General features: G+C 36.7%; 1 protein-coding gene across 1 annotated transcript; it reads right to left on the bottom strand.

Annotated features, from left to right (window-relative positions):
• Positions 1–2303: 2303 nt before the first annotated feature.
• On the bottom strand, positions 2304–16505 carry LOC105439175 (adhesion G-protein coupled receptor G2-like). Its single transcript, XM_030973652.1, has 15 exons — positions 16390–16505; positions 14653–14907; positions 13773–13885; positions 13024–13243; positions 11795–11911; positions 10866–10987; positions 9635–9781; positions 8938–9123; positions 7599–8027; positions 7140–7304; positions 5711–5826; positions 4578–4861; positions 4096–4162; positions 3208–3466; positions 2304–3041 (listed from the first exon to the last, which is right to left on the bottom strand). The coding sequence occupies exons 2-15, from the start codon at positions 14750–14752 to the stop codon at positions 2493–2495; spliced, it is 2874 nt and encodes a 957-aa protein (XP_030829512.1). The 5' UTR covers positions 14753–14907; positions 16390–16505; the 3' UTR covers positions 2304–2492.
• Positions 16506–20106: the final 3601 nt, after the last annotated feature.

The following is a 20106-nucleotide window of genomic DNA, read 5'->3' as shown; positions in this document are numbered from 1 at the left end:
ATATATATATATATATATATATATATATATAAATCGTGCCATGACTAAAAATGGCTGAAATGAATTGAACAAACAAATCATCGTACCATCATCATCATCATTATACTTTTAAAAAAATAGGGAATGCCTCTCCTCTGAGTAATACACCACAAGTATCATATAAAAACAATCTTCTGGTCATGATTAATTCGATAAGATACATATAAATTGTACAGAAATAATTTCGTCATTGAAATAACAATTATGAACAAAATGAAATATGCTGGGGGAGGCGGATGGGGGAGGGGTTCTGTGTGGTCTAGTTGTTAATGCATTGGCGTTCTTAGCCAGTGACCCGGTTCGATTCCTGGCGGAGACAATTTTTTGCAACCTTTGCACACACACAAATATCAAAAAGAGGACAGCAATGGAGAAATTTGCTTTAAGCTACATAACTATCACTGTCTATTTTCCTTTCGCATTATATGGCATGACTAAAAGTGACTAAAATGAATTGAACAAAAATCATCGTATCATCATCATCATTATACGTTTTTCTTCAAAAATGGATAAACCTCTTCTCTGAGTAATACACCATAAAGTATCATATAAAACAAAATATTCTGATCATGAACACCTTCAACAAGGTTCATACGAATTGTACATATGTAATTTCGTCATTGAAATGTAATAACAAATCGAACCAATTAATAATTGAAAAAAAATCATAGTACCATCATCATCATCATTATACGTTTTTCTTAACAAATGGATAAACCTCTTCTCTGAGTAATACACCACAAAGTATCATATAAAACAAAATATTCTGATCATGAACACTTCGATAAGGTTCATACGAATTGTACATATGTAATTTCATCATTGAAATGTAATAATAAATCGAACCAATTAATAATTGAACAAAATCTTAGTACTGTCATCATCATCATTATACGTTTTTCTTTAACAATGGAAAGATCTCTTCTCTGAGTAATACACCACAAAGTTTCATATAAACAAAATATTCTGATAATCTATACTTCAAAAAGTTTCATATACATTGTACATGTATAATTTCGTCATTAAAATGTAGTAATAAATTGAACCAATTAATAATTGGAAAAAAAAAATCATCTTACCATCATCATCATCATCACTATACGTTTTTCTTCACAAATGGAAAGACATCATTTCTGAGTAATACACCACAAAGTATCATACACAAAAAATGTTCTGCTCATGAATACTCCGATAAGATACATATAAATTGTACAGATATAATTTCTTTTTTAAAAATATTATAAAGATGATAACAAATAGCAATCACCTGGTTAGCCGAATATATTGTGATTGAATGATGGTAATTTCAAAAAGGTCGGGGAAGGGGGAGGGGGGTTCTGTGTGGTTTTGTGGTTAAGGCATTGGCATTCTAAGCCAGTGACCCGGCTCGATTCTCGGCGGAGACAATTTTGTTCAGACTTTGCAATGTAATTTATAAAGAGGAGAGCAATAGGGAACTTTGTTTTTAATAAGCTACACAATGGTCATTGCCTAATTTCCTTTCCCATTATATCATGTCTTAACACAAAATGATAATAAATACATTGAAAAAATACCTTAAACAAAAAAATTGACCTCTTCTCTGGGTCATACACCATAAGATAAAGTTTAAAAAAGAAAGAATGATATGATAATTAACAACGTCGATGAAATACATATAACACTGTCGCTCATAAAGGTGGAATGAAATCTTCTGTGTGCCCATGCCTTGAGCCATAATGTATGGCCGTCCAGAGGATTTTTTTATGTTGGGGACCTGGGTAAAATGCAATAAATTATTGAAAATTTATTGCATTTTCTGTTTTAAAAATTTATTTATGGAAACTGCCCCCTACCCTAGCCCCCGCTGCGTAAAGTCATGGTTCAGTGACAAAGCAATGGCCTCGTAACTGTGGGCCCCAGGATCAAAACCATGTCGATGTGCTATATTAGTGCCCTTTTGTGGGGCATTAATCCTCATTATTGTCATTTATGACTTGAGGGCATAAGTCCCCTAGTTGATAAGCATAATAGCAAACACATGCTTTAGCAGTCCCGCAAAACACACATTGGCAAATTACTATTCAATAAAATCTGAGAATGTATACTATTATCTAGATCTATTTTGTTTAAATTATTTTTAAAATAATTCCATAAATTAAGGTAAAACTAAAATATTCCAACTTTATGAGCGACAGTATCATAATTAACAGCATCGATATAATACATATTAATTGAAAATACATAATTTCATAAGTGAAATATAATAAAGATGATAACAAATAACACCTCCTTGCCCGAATATGTGGTGACGGTATATTGGTACTTGCAAAAATGGTCGGGAAAGGGGAGAGGTGTTCAACCTTCCCTGAGTAGTATTTTAATGGAACATCATGTTCTCTTATAAGACCTTATTCATGCTTGAAAAACTATTGAATAAAAAGCCTTTGTGTTTGGTGCCATCCTCTGCATCCTTAGACGGCAGCATCATTGTTACCGTCAGTAGCTTTGCTGGCATCAGTTGATTCTAGAGTAACACTGACCGTACCAGCATGCGTGGTGGGGAAAACACCATCACGTCTCTCAGTGAAATTTGTGACAGATGCATCAAGAGGGAGACTAACCGTCACGACATCACTGATTGTTGCATCACGATCCGTGTCGTTCTTCTGTTCCTCGGTGGAACTCTGGATATCTTTGCTCATTGGTGGTGTGACTCCTTCCTCAACCTGGCTAACATCAAAGGTCGGATTGAACCTACACATAGGGTCGGGTTTGTCGTCTTTGGTAGGCAACAAGTAATTATCCGAGGCTCCTGGACGCAATTTGCTTATCACGCCAGATGACGAGGATAGCCCCGTTGAGCTCACCACACCGCTGGAAGTGCTTGCTTCATTCTTTAGGAACTTGTCGAAACAAGTAATTCCCCATTTCTTACGGATGAAAGGCTTCCGGACGCAGTAGAGTAGAAAGATGAACAATCCTTGGAAGGAGTTGAGGACGACGAAGATTGGCTGAGCCACCTGTTAAACACAAATGTTTCAGAAATAATAATTAGGTTCATGGCATTCTCTCTCATGTTCTTCAAATACTTAAAATCTACAGAGGTATTGCTGGTGTATCTAATCATTATAACCGAGTTTTTAAGTTACTTCTTACAAGAGATAGATACCACGCAGTTGGCTTTACCTGACTGAATAACGGGATTAAAAGAAGATATCCGGTGACCCAGGTCAGACCGAGCAGAAGCAAGATGCAGATCGCGTTCTGGACGCGTTCGATAGTCTCTCGACGTTCTGCCTTAGCATCTCTTTTCACCCGACCAGCGATGTTGGCTGACCGGAGCAACTGTCGAACCACCAGGATGAAGATGACAATGTTGATGAGGAGGATGATGGCCATGGGAATCAAGAGACCACCGATTTGAGCCCAGAATTGTAGAAAGCATCTATTGATAGTAAATATGCATTTTTAAAAAAGACTGAATTAAGTCAATCAATACTGACTATCTTGGCGATAGTTTAAATTTTTTTCCATGGTCCTTGAACCATTTTAACTGAGAAAATGTCATTGTGAATGATTTTCCATTATATATTTAGTGGAAAGGCGAAGCTTTCTTGTTCCATACGTTACGAACAATATCTAAGATTTTAGTATAAATGGAGAGTGTATTCGCTTGGTGGCCTTCCTAAAGCTTGGATCACACCACATACCCGCGAAAGTGATACTTGAATACCAATTCCAGAACATTATTGCTTACTTGCTAACTTATAATATACACAAATAACTTATGAGATACGAAAATACCAAATGCCTAAAGAAAAGATTAAATAATAATGATAATAATAAAGAAAAAGGTTCTCATGAATTGCTTTCCACCGAAGTCTCTAAGCGGTAAAGGCAAGCCTTGCCCTGGAATTGCATCCTATATGATCAATGCAACCCATGCGCCAGGTAAGAATCACGATAACGTACAGAAATATAATTTTTGCTGAATCCAAAATTAGAAGATCGTTAGGTATACCTAATGCTATGCAATCCAATATTCCAACTTAACTTTCAAACGTTACTACTTACAGATCATCATGAGCATAAGAGTCTCTAGCAATAGCTCCTGTAAGAACCACGATAAGTGCAGGAATTCCTGTAATGACATACGTGTATAAGGAAATACAATTGTTTTAGTAATCCAAAATAAGCCTACATTAGTCATGGGCCTAGCTCTATCCTTTCCCCGTTTTTTGTATAGGCCTACTTATGTTATTGTTTTGCTGTCCAGCTCACAATTTTTTAACACGGTCATGACGGCACTATACTACTTTTTATAATGATAAAGATATCTCGATTGTTATACTATCCGGGGTTTCTTTGTACAAATCACATGCCATGTCGAATGTCGTTAAATAATGGTTATAACAAAAGAATTACACATAAATGGCAACATTTACGAATTTATGTGCACTGTTGGACTATAATCCGTTTGCAAAACCATGCAGACACTTCATGTTAATAGTAAGCAATATTCCCATTAAAAAGATATAATGAATCAAATATCGTACCCCATGCAGCTAAGGAAGCCTTGATCATGAAATTCTGGATGTAGGTGTTAAAGATCTTCACGATAATGAGGTAGGTATTGTACCCTTCTACACCCATCCATGCAATAGACGACAAAACGAAGAAGTGAACTAGGGCCGTCAGGAACCCACAGGGTCCAGCTTGGACCTCACGATAATCTCTGGTAGAATCGAGAGAGATCATGATGACAAATGTCGTGTAGAGACATAGCAATGTCAGGCACAGGCAGATGAAGATCTTGTTAGCCTGTTTGGTCCTCAAATCCCTATCAAGATTGGAATATAAGAATAAGGTTAGGAAAGCGTCGAAGCAATATTGTACCATACATGTACAAGTTTACCATCACCTGATTGGCAACACATTAACAAAAAACGCCAAACAACAAGAAAACGAAGTAAAATCGAGGGGAAATGTTTGTAAAATGAGGAGATTACGTGGTTGTGCCTTACTTTCATACATGTATCTCTTTTAACACTGCCATACACTGGACACAACCCTCAGAATGGCCATGCGTGTTGAATATAAAAATTATCTGAGTGTAACTATTTAGGACGGTGTCAAATGCGAGAATAGTACGCCAAAGATGTTCGAAATTAATATGCTTTTTATTCTCTGCAAACCGCACACCAAACGGCAGATGGTTTGCTTTACGAAGTTAATAGAGTATCAATGTAGAATATATTGATTTGCTACAAACAAATTATTACTAATTACAACCTATTTATGACTCTCGTCACACCATCCCTTCATCACCAAGCAACTTATGATATTATAGACGTTTATCTTCTTGTTTTTCCATTTCTTCTTCTTCTCCTCCTTCTCCCCCTCTGTACATTACTTCAAACAGAAGTGATACCAAACAGAACTGTCCTGCAGGTTTATACGTATTCCATCTCATTTGATCAAGAGATACTTTTATCAAAAAGGTGGTTATTTGAATTTGCATGATTATTTAATGAATTTTAAAAATGCATCTGTTTCATAGTGTATGTACCTATTCCACGTTCAAAAGCTTCCAAATAAAGTTGAAAATAAAACGACCAGAGACTAATTACACATTCTGTCTCATTTGTGTTACATTAATGATTGCATTATTTCTTCTTAATGGGCTCACTTGTTCCACAGGTAGGTTGCCAATGTGACAAGAAGACTGAAGATAGAAATACAGCATCCAATGTAAGTCAGGATGTTGTATGCCTCGATTAATGAACCCTCCTGTCCATGGATATCCTGTAACATGAAAGAAAATTGAGCCCAAACTGAAACATCTACTTCGAATGCTCAAATAAAACTGATTATTTTACCATTATCTCTCATAAAGTCTATGTGTCGTTAATTGAAAACTGAGAAATCTGGGGTTCATTATAATAGAAAGTGGTGACACCTCGTATTACTAATGGAAACAAAATAATATCACTTTACTACCTTTCACTCGAGACACCACACCTTCAAACTTGTTTTGATCTCAAGAGTGAAAATATTATTCATACCCAATTGAAGACCAGCTTTACAGTGTGAGTCAGAAAAAAGTTTACACCTAGAAAGATGCTAATTATTTTAAAAATCATCTATGAAAAGTTAATTATTATACATCTTACGAAAGAGTGTTTTATCCCAAATCATTTGGCGTCATTTTTTGTGGTATGTGTTCATGCACAGGAGGCATCGTTTGCGAAAGTGCAAAAAATGACTTGCGCCAAAGTTGCTTACGTGATGTTTGAAAAAAACAATTGGGATTTGGGTATTAATTCGGTCTTTGCAGATCCAAATAACATCCCTAACAAAATTAATCATGCCACACATATCAAATATCGAATATAAAATATCAACGAACATTTTGTGCGCGCGCGTGTGTGTGTGTGTGTGTGTGTGTGACTTTGCTACTGCAAAGACCATATGCAATGCATTTCTTTTTAATACATTCAACTCATTCTCTCACTCCGCTAATCCCAACATATTACATGCTGTAAGCATCACTTTGGAGCAAGTCGATTTTTGCACTCTCGCAAACAATGCTTCCTGTTCATCCAAGCGTGATCACATTCCATACAAAAATGATACCAAATGATTTGGGATAAAACACTCTTTCATAAGATGTGTAATAATTTATTGCTCATAGATGATTTTTTTTTAATAATTAGCATTTTTCTAGGTGTAAACTTTTTTTTGACTCACACGGTATACTCCATCGTTCTTCGGAAGTAAAGGGGAATTGTAAATGGGGAAGAGGTCGAACAATGACCACTTGTCCACAAACACCTGGTAGTATTGTTTAACATGTCTGGAAAGAAACTAGCTTAGCCGTTTCCATTCGCACAACAGCAGGCGTGATATATACTGTCGCCCACTATATAGTACATAAACCATACTATTTAATCTGTAGGACCAAGGAGTTAGTAGGACCAACTTTACCCCTCGGTCATCAAGAGTATTATCACGCTACAGCTCTAGGTAACCTACTGCGTTTAGTGGGGTTATAAATGTCGGGGAGTAGTTAAATGGTGATAATGTATATGAAAATTGCCTAATTGCTTTTCACTGACCATTATAACAGCGAAGTTGGTAAGATGATCACACGCACAGCGCACGATCTCCTCATCAGAGCGATCATCGGATGATGTGATTCCAGAAACAAGAACACACCCATCTTGGGACCAATCTTCCTCCTCCTCATCCCAGAATGAACACATGGGATTCACGTATCCAGACTAAACAACAACAACAACAAAATCCGCAACACCCATAATAGAATTAGTTAAAAAGACATAAAGGAAGAATGAATGACAACTTTGATTGGTTTAGTTTAAAGCCCATTTGTCATGAGGGGAATCAAACACAGGAGTAAAAAAAAAAGAGAAAATAGATTGCTATACATATAAAGTTTACATTTTCGCCTATTTATGTCAAAAATTATAATTATCTATAAAAACTGCTAAAGGCAGATTACAAAATAATAAGTATGCTATGTAAAAAAAAAAAAAAATCATTGTAATAGGTCTTACCATTATTGTAGTGAAGGTAAAATTGATGAACTCTGTCAAGGCTGCTACTTTCCCTTGACCAATACTGAGAGAAATCACGGGAGAGTTAGCTGATCGATTGAAGCCTTCATTAGCTGCACTTAAAGTGCGCAATGATTTAGAAATGAACAAGGCTGGAGTCGAAAATACATTGAAGTTGACCCGGACATATTCACCACTGCCATTCGACGGCGATCCTGAGAGTGGGACCGTGGACGAAATGACGGATGCAACTGAAGGTGGAATGTTGACCTGAGCGATGATGCCTGGTCTTGTACCAATGACGTCATCGCGGTCATCTTGGGTCGGAGCATTGATGGTAATATTGGCCTTGGTCAGGTCTGAAGGACTGGATCCAGCTAGCGAAAGCACAAGACCACGCATTATGTCGTCAGCAGGTACACTCTGGACCTGTTATGTGAATTCGGACTTCAATTATTATTATTAATATTCTTATTATCATAATCATCATCATCATTATTTCTAATATTACTATCATTACAATTATTATTATTATTGTATTATAATGTTGTTGTAGAAATAGGGAACTGGGAGAGGAAACCTTCGCTTTGAACTATTCTCCCTTGACAAATTCGTAAAAGCAGATCAGTTGAGGTGTTCAAAAGTAATCTAAAATCATTTCTATTTGGATTGGAATATAATTAATTATTCCCTTTTATTTCATTTTTCAGTATTTGTATGAAATCTAAATGTCTTTATGTGATTTTTCCTTCGCAATAGTGCACCTTGGGTATTTGATTTCAAGTGGCTTTGGCGCCTTACAAATCGAATATTATCATCATCATCATCATCATCATTATCATTGATAGTATTTGTATTATTGTCAATACTATCATCAATAACCTATTTTATTAATATTATTTTAATTCTTTTTCTATTTGATTAATTGTTATCATTATTGTCATCATTATTATTGTCATCGTTATTATTATTATTGTTATTATAATCGTTATCGTTGATGATGATTGAAAATGAAACGATTGCAACCATGCACATAAGTAAGGTATCCCACAAATTCTAAATATGAAGAATCATGCACACATAAATGCACAAATAATGATGTTGTTTGGCAGATCTACACAACTACATAAACAAAAATGGTGAAAGTGTCGCGCCTTGTTGGACACCAGATTGAATGGGACCACAATAGATGATTGGCAGTGTCAGATTTTTAAACAAAATATTTATTTTGAACATGCATGCAAACAATTATACAACTTGGAAGTGAACTTCTATATTTTAGTATACTGGTGGATATCAAATAATTTTTTCGTAGCCTATGATATAAATGTAAAATCACCTGTACGGCTATATTTGGCTGCTGAATGATGAGCATCCCACCATCGGCAACATCAACACGACCGATTTGTTCCTCAAAAGCCTGGACAAATTTACTTATTGCCCCACCTTCTTCCTCTGCGGCTTCAAGTTCCTTTGTTTCTACCTGAGCTATATTGCTCACAATACTCGTTATAGAGTTTGTTACCTGTCAATTCAAACACAATGGATGAAGATGGTTTAAACTATAGTAGGAGAAAGTTGCCAAATCTCGGAAATCAAACTGAATGACGATAGGATATTAAATAATTAAATAACATGACAGCCTTAGCACAGCTGTTCTTTTAAAGCCGTTACACAACTTCTGGATGAAGCAACTGCCAAGGTGTCAACACGATATGAAAGGGTAGTGAGATACCGAAATCTGTCATAGAACCAATAAGATATTATACAAAATTAAAAGAAAAAGAGCCTGATACGGGGCAAGGCTCTAGTAAATTCTTCATTCACAGTAGTTTAGCTTTAAGGCGTCCAATATTATTAAAATCGATTATGATATTTACCGCTTTCACATCTATGGCAATTAAATACATGTACCGAAAGGAAGGCTCCAATTTGTTTACCATTAGATGATTATCAGAACATAATAAAATAATTGAATTCATAAAAAAATCGCTAAGTCATGTTCAATATGATTGGTCTGGCATCGTGCAGAATACCTCTTCACTAGTAAGATTTTGATGCACAATGTTTGATGTTATCTCTGCCACAAACGTGATGTCATCTGATGTGATATCTTCGATGTTGGAAGTAACAGACGATACTTGCTGACTCACTTCACCTGCGTTTTCTTCATCTACGATTACCTAAAATTTGAGGGGAAAATATAATTACAGCATGTTTATATTGAGTGATATGACTTTCTCTCCTTTACCCTAATGAAGCCGAGTTATTTCAAGGATTTCTAATACCGTGGGGGGGGGGGGGGCATTTTGACAGGGGCTGATCCAGCAGGCGGCGAGGGGGGGGGGGGCAATTCGTGAGAAAATATTTAGCGGGGCATAAGCGGGGGGGGGGGGGGGTAATGAGCACTATTTTGTTTTACTAAACACCCCCCCCCCTTGAGGAAGAAAAAAGGTAGGAAAATGGAGAGGAAAATTGGTACACATATTGAATTAGTATAATGAACATCATGGCAACAAAACTTTTTCATCATTTCGCTTCGTTCATTATTTTTGGCAAAATGTTCAAAACATACCTACTTTGCAGTTTAACAGTATTCAAATGGTTGGGAAATAATTTGTTTGGTATATGTAAACACTTCAACGGATGAACTACATGGTTTGTTTAAAATTAAAATTAAGTAAAAAAAAACACATTAATTGTTATAATTATCAAATAATAATCGTCATTTTAAAATGTTCTGGGTAAAAAACATACAAAGTTTTCTATTGTTTTTTGTTTGTTATATGTATAGGATGAACCAAGGATGGGTCTCACTTAGTGGAATGTGAGTGTAAACCTTCTTAACAATGACAAAGATCAAGTGATTTTGAAATGATTATTGATTCTTCGACAGGCTAGCACACTAGCAAATGGAGAAAATGCACAATTTGATTGACATGTGATCAATAATTGTAATTTAACACCCCTACCGTTGGTCCGAATTGCTACCAAATTTGGTATCAAAATGTGCGGGGGAATTGACAGAAAAGTAAAAAAAACATGGATTCGAAAATTAAAGGGGTTAATACGCAGCGCAAAACATTTTTACTCATTAGCGTTAAGGTAACATAAAATTAGCGAACATGTTTCCCTTAAAATCACATTTTACCAGGTTGTCATGATCAGTGGCATGTACAATATGCTAAACACAAGTGCATTAAATATGAAGGTTCTTACAAAAGTCTCTTCTCAATGATTGAAATTTGAAAAGAAAATTCCAAAAACCTGTGCAATTTCGTTGAGAATATCTGTGACATTTCTAAATGGTCCGCAATTATCCACAGGTTGCCACTGGCTCTGGGTAATACCATCGCCGATACACAGAGCCCGTCCAATCGGTTCATTAACTGTTCGGTATAACAATAAAAATACACACATAGTTATCATATCAAAAGCAGACTGGCAAAACAATTATTACCAGATACAAAAAAGAAGGGGACATACTAATGAAGTAAAGAAATACCGTCTATGATTGAAATTTCCTCAAGTAATTCATGACACTGGAACTATTCAAAACATTCAACTACACGCGCGGATCTTGAATATTATTTTAATCGGAGGGCTGGGGGCTTGGGGTTCCTGCATTCATTTTCTACGTGACCCTCGCTTTAATTCATTTGTATTGATTTCATGAACACAGTTTGGGGGTTTGAATATCTATGAGGAGGGGCTTTTAGACACTAAGCCCCTATCTTCATTCGCTAGTGTTCAATAATGGAGTAAAAACAAATTACATCGGTTGAACATCGTGATAATAAAGCTACTTTTGAAATGATATTGCGAGCTAATGAGTCATTCTCGATCGCGCAGTTGCCATTCTTCAAAGGGAATGTATCATGGCAAATACTGGTTAACGCCGTCTACGTCTTCATTTGGAAACCTGCACGTAAACGAATGTACTTGATTAACTGGGTCAGCGCGCTAGCGTTCGCGAAACAGACTGAAGTTCTCCCCACGCTTCGGTTTCGCGTACGTTGCACGCATGTGAATGCTGTGGTCGCGTCGTCCGTAGTCGTATTTTACCCGATTGGCCCCGAGTATTGTTTTCTTGCGGCGGCTCACCGCGCCATATCTGAACTAGCCTATTGGGAAATTATCATATTAATCGTACACTTCCCCAAATTAAAAATGAACGAAAGACCCACAAAACAAACCTTGAGTAGTGTTGAATGGACACATTCCTGTTGAATTTGCCCATGTTCCGTTTTCACCCACCGGAAATTCGACTTTTTCAAAGCGAGGAGATATCCATGAGACATTCTGGCAAATAGCTTCACAAAAGAGAATGTAATGTAATGTAATCACTATAAATAAGAATACAAATTATTTAAAGAAGTACTTTAGAATGAAGGGCCAAAAGGCCGCAGAAACAGACAACACCCGCGCAAAGAGGAACACGCACACACCCACCCACACACACACACACACACAGTCGTACACGTGTGTAAATATATACATGTATATATATATTTATATATATTTATATATACTTTACGGCGTCATTACACGAACATGTGTAGTGAACAAATTGTTCATTATTAAAATAGACATGGTCATTAGCAGGACATTTTCGTGTCCTGTGAACGATTGAACAAAAGAAGTAATGCCCTCTACGTGGGGTGTCGTGGTCGAGTGGATAAGTCACCGGACTGTGGATCACAAGGTCCGCGGTTCAAGTCCCGCCGCGGCACTAATGTCCTTTGGCAAGACATTGATCTACATTTGCCACTCTCCACCCAGCTGTTAAAATGGGTACCCGGTAGGATGCGAAAGCTAATGTGGTTTGATTAGCAAGTGGCGCTTGTAAAATGGCGACTGGCTGGAATGCTCCCCAGGGAGTGGAAAATGTGCATACCTTGTGTGCGGGTAAGCCTGAATCCGATGACCGGGGTAATAATATGTTGTAAAGCGCTGTGATACACATGTATGTCTGTAAGAGCGCTATATAAATGCCAATATTATTATTATTATACGTACGTTTGAATGCATGTAGAGGAAACCGACAAGAAACAAAGAGTTTACTCACTAGTCATTAGTAATATTGGTTATATTGTTTTTAATTTACGGTAAGGGTAAGGGTTTCGGTTGCGGTTGAGAGCTGGGTTAGGGTAAAGGTATCTTGCGTTTCAAATTACCTAACGTACCGATGCCACACGTCCAGTTAAGTGGCGAATTCGGCATAGCCCAATCCACTCCCCTTCGGAAGCCAAGGTTTAAACAAATGCTTGCAATGAGTGGTATCATGAAGGCGGGACAAAACAAAATGATGACCCCTAGCTTTTCGCGTCACCTACCTGCCATCCCATCAATCTAAGGATACCCCACGTCCTTATACACAATAAATTGACTTTCACAACTACATGTATATGAATGAATTTGGTACCGTTATCTTGAACTGAAATGGTGTTTGAATCGAGAAAACCGTTCGATTCATTGGCTAGACTGTCAAGAGATAGACCAATAAGATCTTGTGTCTCCGTTGCCGTCATATTGGTCCGCTCGATGTAGAAATTCATGTCAGCTTTGACGCTTCCTGGTCTGAAGGATCTGCATACTACTGATAGACTCTGCAAACCAGTACTGGTTCGGACGCCTTGCTCCATCTTTAAACAGATACAAAATAACAAACATAAAATTTGAAATGTTTAATATATATTTCCCCCTTCTAAGACTGATACTCTTTTGTAACTCATTAAAGTATACGTCATAACCATAAACCCTTCGCATGCAACATTGTGTCCATACTATATTCAGAAGAATATACTTATGATAGAATTGCATTTTTTAAGAGAAAAAAAATTGAAGAACTGAATGAAAGTATATGTACCGTAAGCGTATAAACGGTGATGTGAATTAGCTTTGACCTTAGAATGTTACCCTCGACAGCACCATAATGGGAAGGTCCTCCAAATGCAATTTTCTAGGTGTAAACTTTTTTTGACTCACACGGTATGTATGTGCAATCAGTCTTCACCAAATCCCTGCTAGGAAACTTGTTGCACAACGTACTCGCACTCTATTATTAAATTGTCTATTTTAAACCCAAAACAATATTATGCCAACCTTGCAGAATATCACAAGAGCGGGATAGGCCTTTTTTATATGCACCAATTACTGTTAGGATATACTTACGTAGGTGCTGATGTTGAGCGCTGTTTCTTTATAGAGTTTAGACGTTTGGTCATGAAGCTCATCGCTGAATGGAATGGCAAATCTAGCGTTCAAAACTATTATATTGGTCAGATCTGAAAATACAAACATACGCATTGAGAATCAGTGGCACAGATTTAGGGGAGGGCACAGAGGAACGCCCCCCCCCGGGCCCGAGGAAAAGGGGGGAATTCTCCTGATGAAGAGGGCTTATAGCAAACAAAAAATACCCAAATACAAGTAACTTAAACATAACTTTAAGAAAATGTCTTTAAATACGAATTCGATATTAAATCAGTATTTGTATGAGAATATTTCTCTCATACTTAACACATAATGTACCCAGTATAATCACGTTCGTTTTGTTTTACGCGCTGGTATCTCTCAATTGCGATCAAATTTGTGTTGTTGTTATTTCTTATTTTCACGCGTAGCATTAGAAATAACATTAATATCTTCAAAACTTAATTGAATTAAGAAATTCCTATTCTCTATATAATTTCTTTTCCTATGGAAGTTTGATTAAGACAAATGCTTGTAACGTGTATCAGATATGTAATCAATGTAAATGAATTTTTAATGAATAATTTGCTTATTATTTGCCAAGTTGCCTGACAAAGACAGAGTTTACAGGCTTGTAATGATGTTTAATACAGAGGAGCTGTAAGTCTTTAATAACGTATGCCTGCTAGTTCCATGCTCTCTTCATAAAACCTCTCGCAATCACAAGGGTATTCGATGTGTTTAGAGGGCAGAGATGAGATCTTGCTAGAGTACACAAGTCGCCTTGCTTAAAGGCTAGACACAACCCTAAATTTTATAATTTGTATGTGACTTTGGTTTGAATCAAGCACAGTTTTACCTTTGACATATACAGATGCTCGCATCGTGTCTAAAGTTTCTCCATTTCTCCCCGAGCCTCGGCAGAAGTAATACCCGATGTCACTTGGCGTGACAGACATGATTATCAAAGGATTCTGATTTTCACTGTTAGGCAAGAGGACATCGTCTTTGTACCAGTGGTATCGCTTGGCATTGTTGAAACGACATGTCAGCTCCACATAGGCATTGATGTTGACTATCTGGCTTGACGGATAGACAGAAACCTCCAAAGGAACTGTATTCGAGGTAGGAATTAAAAAATATGGTGGCGAATGAAGTAATTTTGTTTTCAATAATGATGATGATAATGATAATGATGATGGTGACAGAAGTCGTGAAAGTAATAATGATGATATTAGTTGAAGAAGGAGAAGAAGAGGAATAATATTGATAAAAAACAATGAAATTAATTATGATAACAATAATACCACGACTAATGATAATAATGAGACTTGAAATAATACTATTAATAATTATCATTGGATTTATATAGCGCCTTTTCCAAAGAATACAAGGCGCAGTCTCTTAGACTATCAACAATTTAAGAGGAGTTGTACAGGTAATTTTTCAGTTGAATTTTGAAGAAATCTAGTGAAGTACTGTTTCTTAAGAACGAGGGGAGTTTGTTCCAGGGACGTGGGGCTAAGGACTGGAAGAATTTATTACCCTACTACCTGTATTATTCATAATAATGATAATAATAACAGCTACATTTATATACACGAAATACCAAGGGATGCTCAAGGCACCTACAAAATACTGTTATGATTCCTACACTGGCAAGCCTAGCTGCCCTAAGGCTCTGCAAGCATTCAAATAATACATTACTAACATGTATCAATTTTCTACACCTGGGTAGATAGTGACAAATGTCTTGTCAAAAGACAATGGTGCTGTCCTGAATCACAAACCATGTGATCCCAAGGAGGTAGTATAAGCTCTTTGGTGATCCTCAGTCCGGTGACGTATGCATAAGACCATCTTCAACGTGTTAGGAGGACTGGACTTCAAAGATTTAATCCATAGATTAAACAAGTAATGTTGTCCCGGCATGATTGCATTTGCATTAGGGTTAGGGTTAGGGTTAGAATTAAAGTTAGAGTATGCTGGGACAAATCGGCCCCGTTTTTGCAGCGGGGCCGAGTTGTCCCCGAGCCCGAGTTAGCCCGGATCTTTGATATTCATTCACTTATACAATAGAAACGACGTGAATAGCGACAGCGGATGAATATATACCACCTCCCCCAGAAAAGGAAAGTATTTCGATATTTTATTTCATATCCAGATATGATGACAAGATATTTGATTTACTTATTCAGAAATAAAAAAAGTTTCATTTTCATTTCTGAGGGTAAAAACTTGTGTCAAAACATTTTCCAAATTTTGGTTCCTATTCACCCGTCTTTCGAAACGATGTGAATCATGGATTTGCAAAACGTAATTTCGAGGGCCCTTTTTCGATCCGAACACTAACTTAGGGTAAAGTTGAAATGATATCACCTTTTCTCGATGTTTGTCCACGTAACTTTATTATATTTTTAATGGATGAGATGAATGAATATATCTAAATAATACTTCAAAGAACTTTAGCACATAATAGTTAATAATAAGCTGGACAACTTTGTCAAAATATTAGGGACACATCTCGGCTTCTGTAGAAGCCCGTCGTCTCCAAAGTGTTAAGATGCATACAAGTAAATTCAAACATATGACTTACGAGTTGGTTCATCACAATGGATCCCCTCATAATGATCTCGGCATTCACACTCGTACTGCCCTTGTCCAGTGGGACGACAGACACCATTGACGCACGGGTTTCGTTGGGTGCAAGGATCGGCGTTACCTGTCAAAAGTTAGTTTCTAGTAAAATTGTAGTAGTATAGAACTTACGAATGAATGCTTGCAGCTTTCATCCTCAGTTTCCTGGGTACCAGTGTCTAGACATAATGTTATGATGTGTTTACTTTTAAGATGTGAAGAGGGAATCTCAAAGAAGAAAAACATGGAAAGATTCAACCACTGATAACAGCTTGAGAGCTCTAAACGAAAATCATGGGCGAAAAAACCCGAGATAACTTTATTTTCCCACGTTTATGTTTTTTCAAAGGCTTATTCCGAAACGAAAATTATCCATACCTGAAGGTTCGTGATTCTAAAAATTAAATAGTGTTCATTCAACTTAGAAGATTCTTTATTCCGAAAATTACACAAGGTTCATAATTATGAAAACGAATTGAGGTTTGAAATTCAGAAGGTTCGTAATACCATACACGAGTTCGGGTTCGATTATAAATATTTGGAATAACGAACCAATGTAAATATTGACTCTTTTTAATAGTTTGCCATTCCGAATCCTATAAGAACTTCAGAATGAAAAACTCTGTTCTATTTCCAGAGTTTTGGACAATTGGGAAAATGCCATGTTTACCAAAATAACAACGCATTTCGCTGGAGTTTATTATGTGTATGTAAATAATACATGTATATTTACATACATACATACTAACACACATACGTTCATTATGTTTGACATGTCAGTATATGTGTCTCTGTATTGTAAAATTGGCTTCCTAAATTCCCATTCAATTTAGCTATACCGCTTACTTATTTCACAGTTCCGGCCGATGAATAGATCCATGCAAATACACTGGTAAACGAGTTCAGTTTGCACACACGTACCTCCATTTAGACAGGGTGTTGGGAGACATGCGTTCTCTGTACACAGAAAAGGGAGCAATGTAAAGAGTGAGAAAGGGAAATAATCATCATGGGAATAATTCCAGAGATCCACGTGGTTGTCCATTCTGTTTGAATTTATTGATGAAAATGCGCTTCAATAAAATGGTATATGCATTGAAACAGAACTATACACCTATATTAAAGATGTAGGCGCTTAATTTACATAGTTAGCAGTTGTTGTGTGGCATAGGAAAGGACATACATTGTTGGTCATAACGGTGGAATAATTATTTTTACCCCAATTAATGGAATGATTTTGACAATGATTTATTCCTAATAGTATACAAATAACGAATGAAAAACATTCGTTATTTGTTTTATACAACATCGAAGAAGATCTAATAGAACGTTAATCAACAATATGCTTTACTCCTTATATTAAAGATAAATTAAAGTTGGAGTCAAGCCTTCTCGATTACATTAAGATTGCCTTCGCGTCAGATACACGCAGGCATACGCGCACAGCAGAGAGGTACGCAGTCTGCATATAACCAAAAATGCACGGCGAATATAACCAAACATGCACGCCCGTGCAATAGAACATCTATTGAATATCATGTGACCAACAATCCTCCAATCAAATGACAAGGATCCACGTAGGTGTTGTATAAATCTAAATAATAATATACGTTCTCTGATTTTATTGAATACTAATTTGCGAGTGTTTGTTTTGCGTGACTGCTAAAGCATGTGTATACTACTATGCTAATTACTAGGGGACCTACGTCCTTAAGTCATAACTAACAGTAATGAGGATTAATGCCTCACAAAAGGGCACTAATATAGCACATCGACACGGTTTCGATCCTGGGGCCTCACAGTAACGAGGACATTGCTTAGCCACTGAATCCTGACTGTACGCATGAATTCGTAAGTTCTATGCTACTCCATGAATTGGGATTTTTTTTTCCAACGTTATGAGCGACAGTGTACGTATGCATTGACTTCTTTCCTTTTTCTTTCTTTCGTATTTTCATGAATTTATCTTCGATCATATTTTCTCCGGTTCAGAAAGTGCATTCTATTTTCTGTTAGGGAGTCTATCGAAATGAGCCATGCTTCCACCTAGATTTCTTGATATTCCACTTCAGATTTCGTGTTATGCTCCTTAACGATAAAGGTCATGCGATTGCACTGTGAAAGAAACGTTGTGGAATCGAGCAGAAAAGGTTGATCATCTATCATATAAACATTGGTGTGTACTTGATGATTCTGGAATCACCAGAATGATAGGAAATTTGGCCGAGTCACGTGCGCGATACGTGAGCGATATCTATCCGGTCCAAATAGATATAATAATTTACCAAATATATCAATTAGTAGGCGGTTTCTCGGCGAAATTTGAATCATCACGTATTAGTCAAAACATATTCTTTCACAATGATTGGTAATAAGAGCCCCACTGGTCTTTTTACCTTTAGGTATGTTATTTAACTCGGTACAAATTTGTTACTCCTTTTACCTGTAAATCATTTATCTAACCATCTATCTACTTCAGTCGAACCGTTAGACTGACTCCAAACCGACTCCAAACCGACTAAATATGTCACCGATTTCATTAAAATATATTCAAATAAGACAGATCGATAAGAATCACATACTCACTTAATAGGTCAATGGAAATTTGCTCAACGTCCATATTTGAGACTGCTGTAACCCTTTGTGTTGGATAATTCTCATTTTATAACTGGTAGGATACCAGTTATCACTGCTTCAATACACAGAGCTTTAGATTCAACCGATATCTTAAAAGAAAATTAATTCAACACTCACTTGGTAGGTCAATAGAAATTATCTCAACGTCTATTTGGAGACTGGAGTAATTATTTGTTCCTATGACAGCAAACCACATCTCATTGGTATCTACATAGACATCATCAGGCTGGTAGTCTATTTTTCCATGTACATATGCCACAGTATGAGTCGCGTAGTTTGTATATCCAATAATAGTTGTGATGACAGACTGTATGTCAGACGGGTCGTTCCCTGTCCCTATTTGGACTTCATCGTCAATATAAAGATATAAATGTTGGAACAGAACTCGAAATCCATTCGCGGCGTTTGTTTGTAGAATGCTTGCTTTATATAATCGTGTTGTGTCGGTCCGTGATAAAGAGATGAAATGTGATTCGCCTTCCTGGAGATAAGTTGCTGAATAATCTGTAAGGGGAAGTAAGAACGAATTTTAAAAAAGTCACATGTACATGATTCTTTTCAGTTCTTCAACAAGGAATTGGTTTAAAAGATTCGTCATCTTGCACTGACAGCTTATCTGGGAGCCTTCTAATTTACTTAGAGGAAAGTACATTCCCCCAAAATGTATAGACCTAACCCTATATATCAGTGTTCCTTAAACAGAGCCCACTGTCGGGTCGTTTTTAACCCATCTACCACATGCGAGAAATTTGGCTAGTAGAAATTATGACATGAAATTATGAACACGAAAATCTACCAACTTTGAATAGGGATCGGTTGATAGAGTCAGATGAGAGCATTTTTCCTTTAAATCATATGGACACAATTTGTAAAGGAAACTTCCCTTTTCGTTACAAATTATAGAGACTGGCCTGTCCTAATATGCAGACATATATGTTTTCTAAATGATGATATCTGGTGCTTGGACAAAACTTCATGTGGTCAGTCGAGGCAATTTACGGGGATTAACTCGACAGCTACACTCTGCCTGCCACACTTT

The sequence above is a fragment of the Strongylocentrotus purpuratus genome, unplaced genomic scaffold (genome assembly GCF_000002235.5).
Source record: "Strongylocentrotus purpuratus isolate Spur 01 unplaced genomic scaffold, Spur_5.0 spur5_contig_865, whole genome shotgun sequence".
Lineage (NCBI taxonomy): Eukaryota > Metazoa > Echinodermata > Echinoidea > Camarodonta > Strongylocentrotidae > Strongylocentrotus > Strongylocentrotus purpuratus.
This window is presented reverse-complemented; position numbering and strand designations above follow the sequence as displayed.

What these genes read in the sequence shown, in the direction of transcription:
- LOC105439175 (XM_030973652.1), bottom strand. Translation starts at nt 14,752, where the DNA reads ATGTCTGTCACGCCAAGTGACATCGGGTATTACTTCTGCCGAGGCTCG. An exon ending in TTACCTTCACTACAATAATG is followed by an intron (nt 7,305 to 7,598) that starts GTAAGACCTATT and finishes GTTGTTGTTTAG; the next exon opens with TCTGGATACGTGAATCCCAT. An exon ending in CCAACTTCGCTGTTATAATG is followed by an intron (nt 5,827 to 7,139) that starts GTCAGTGAAAAG and finishes TTCATGTTACAG; the next exon opens with GATATCCATGGACAGGAGGG.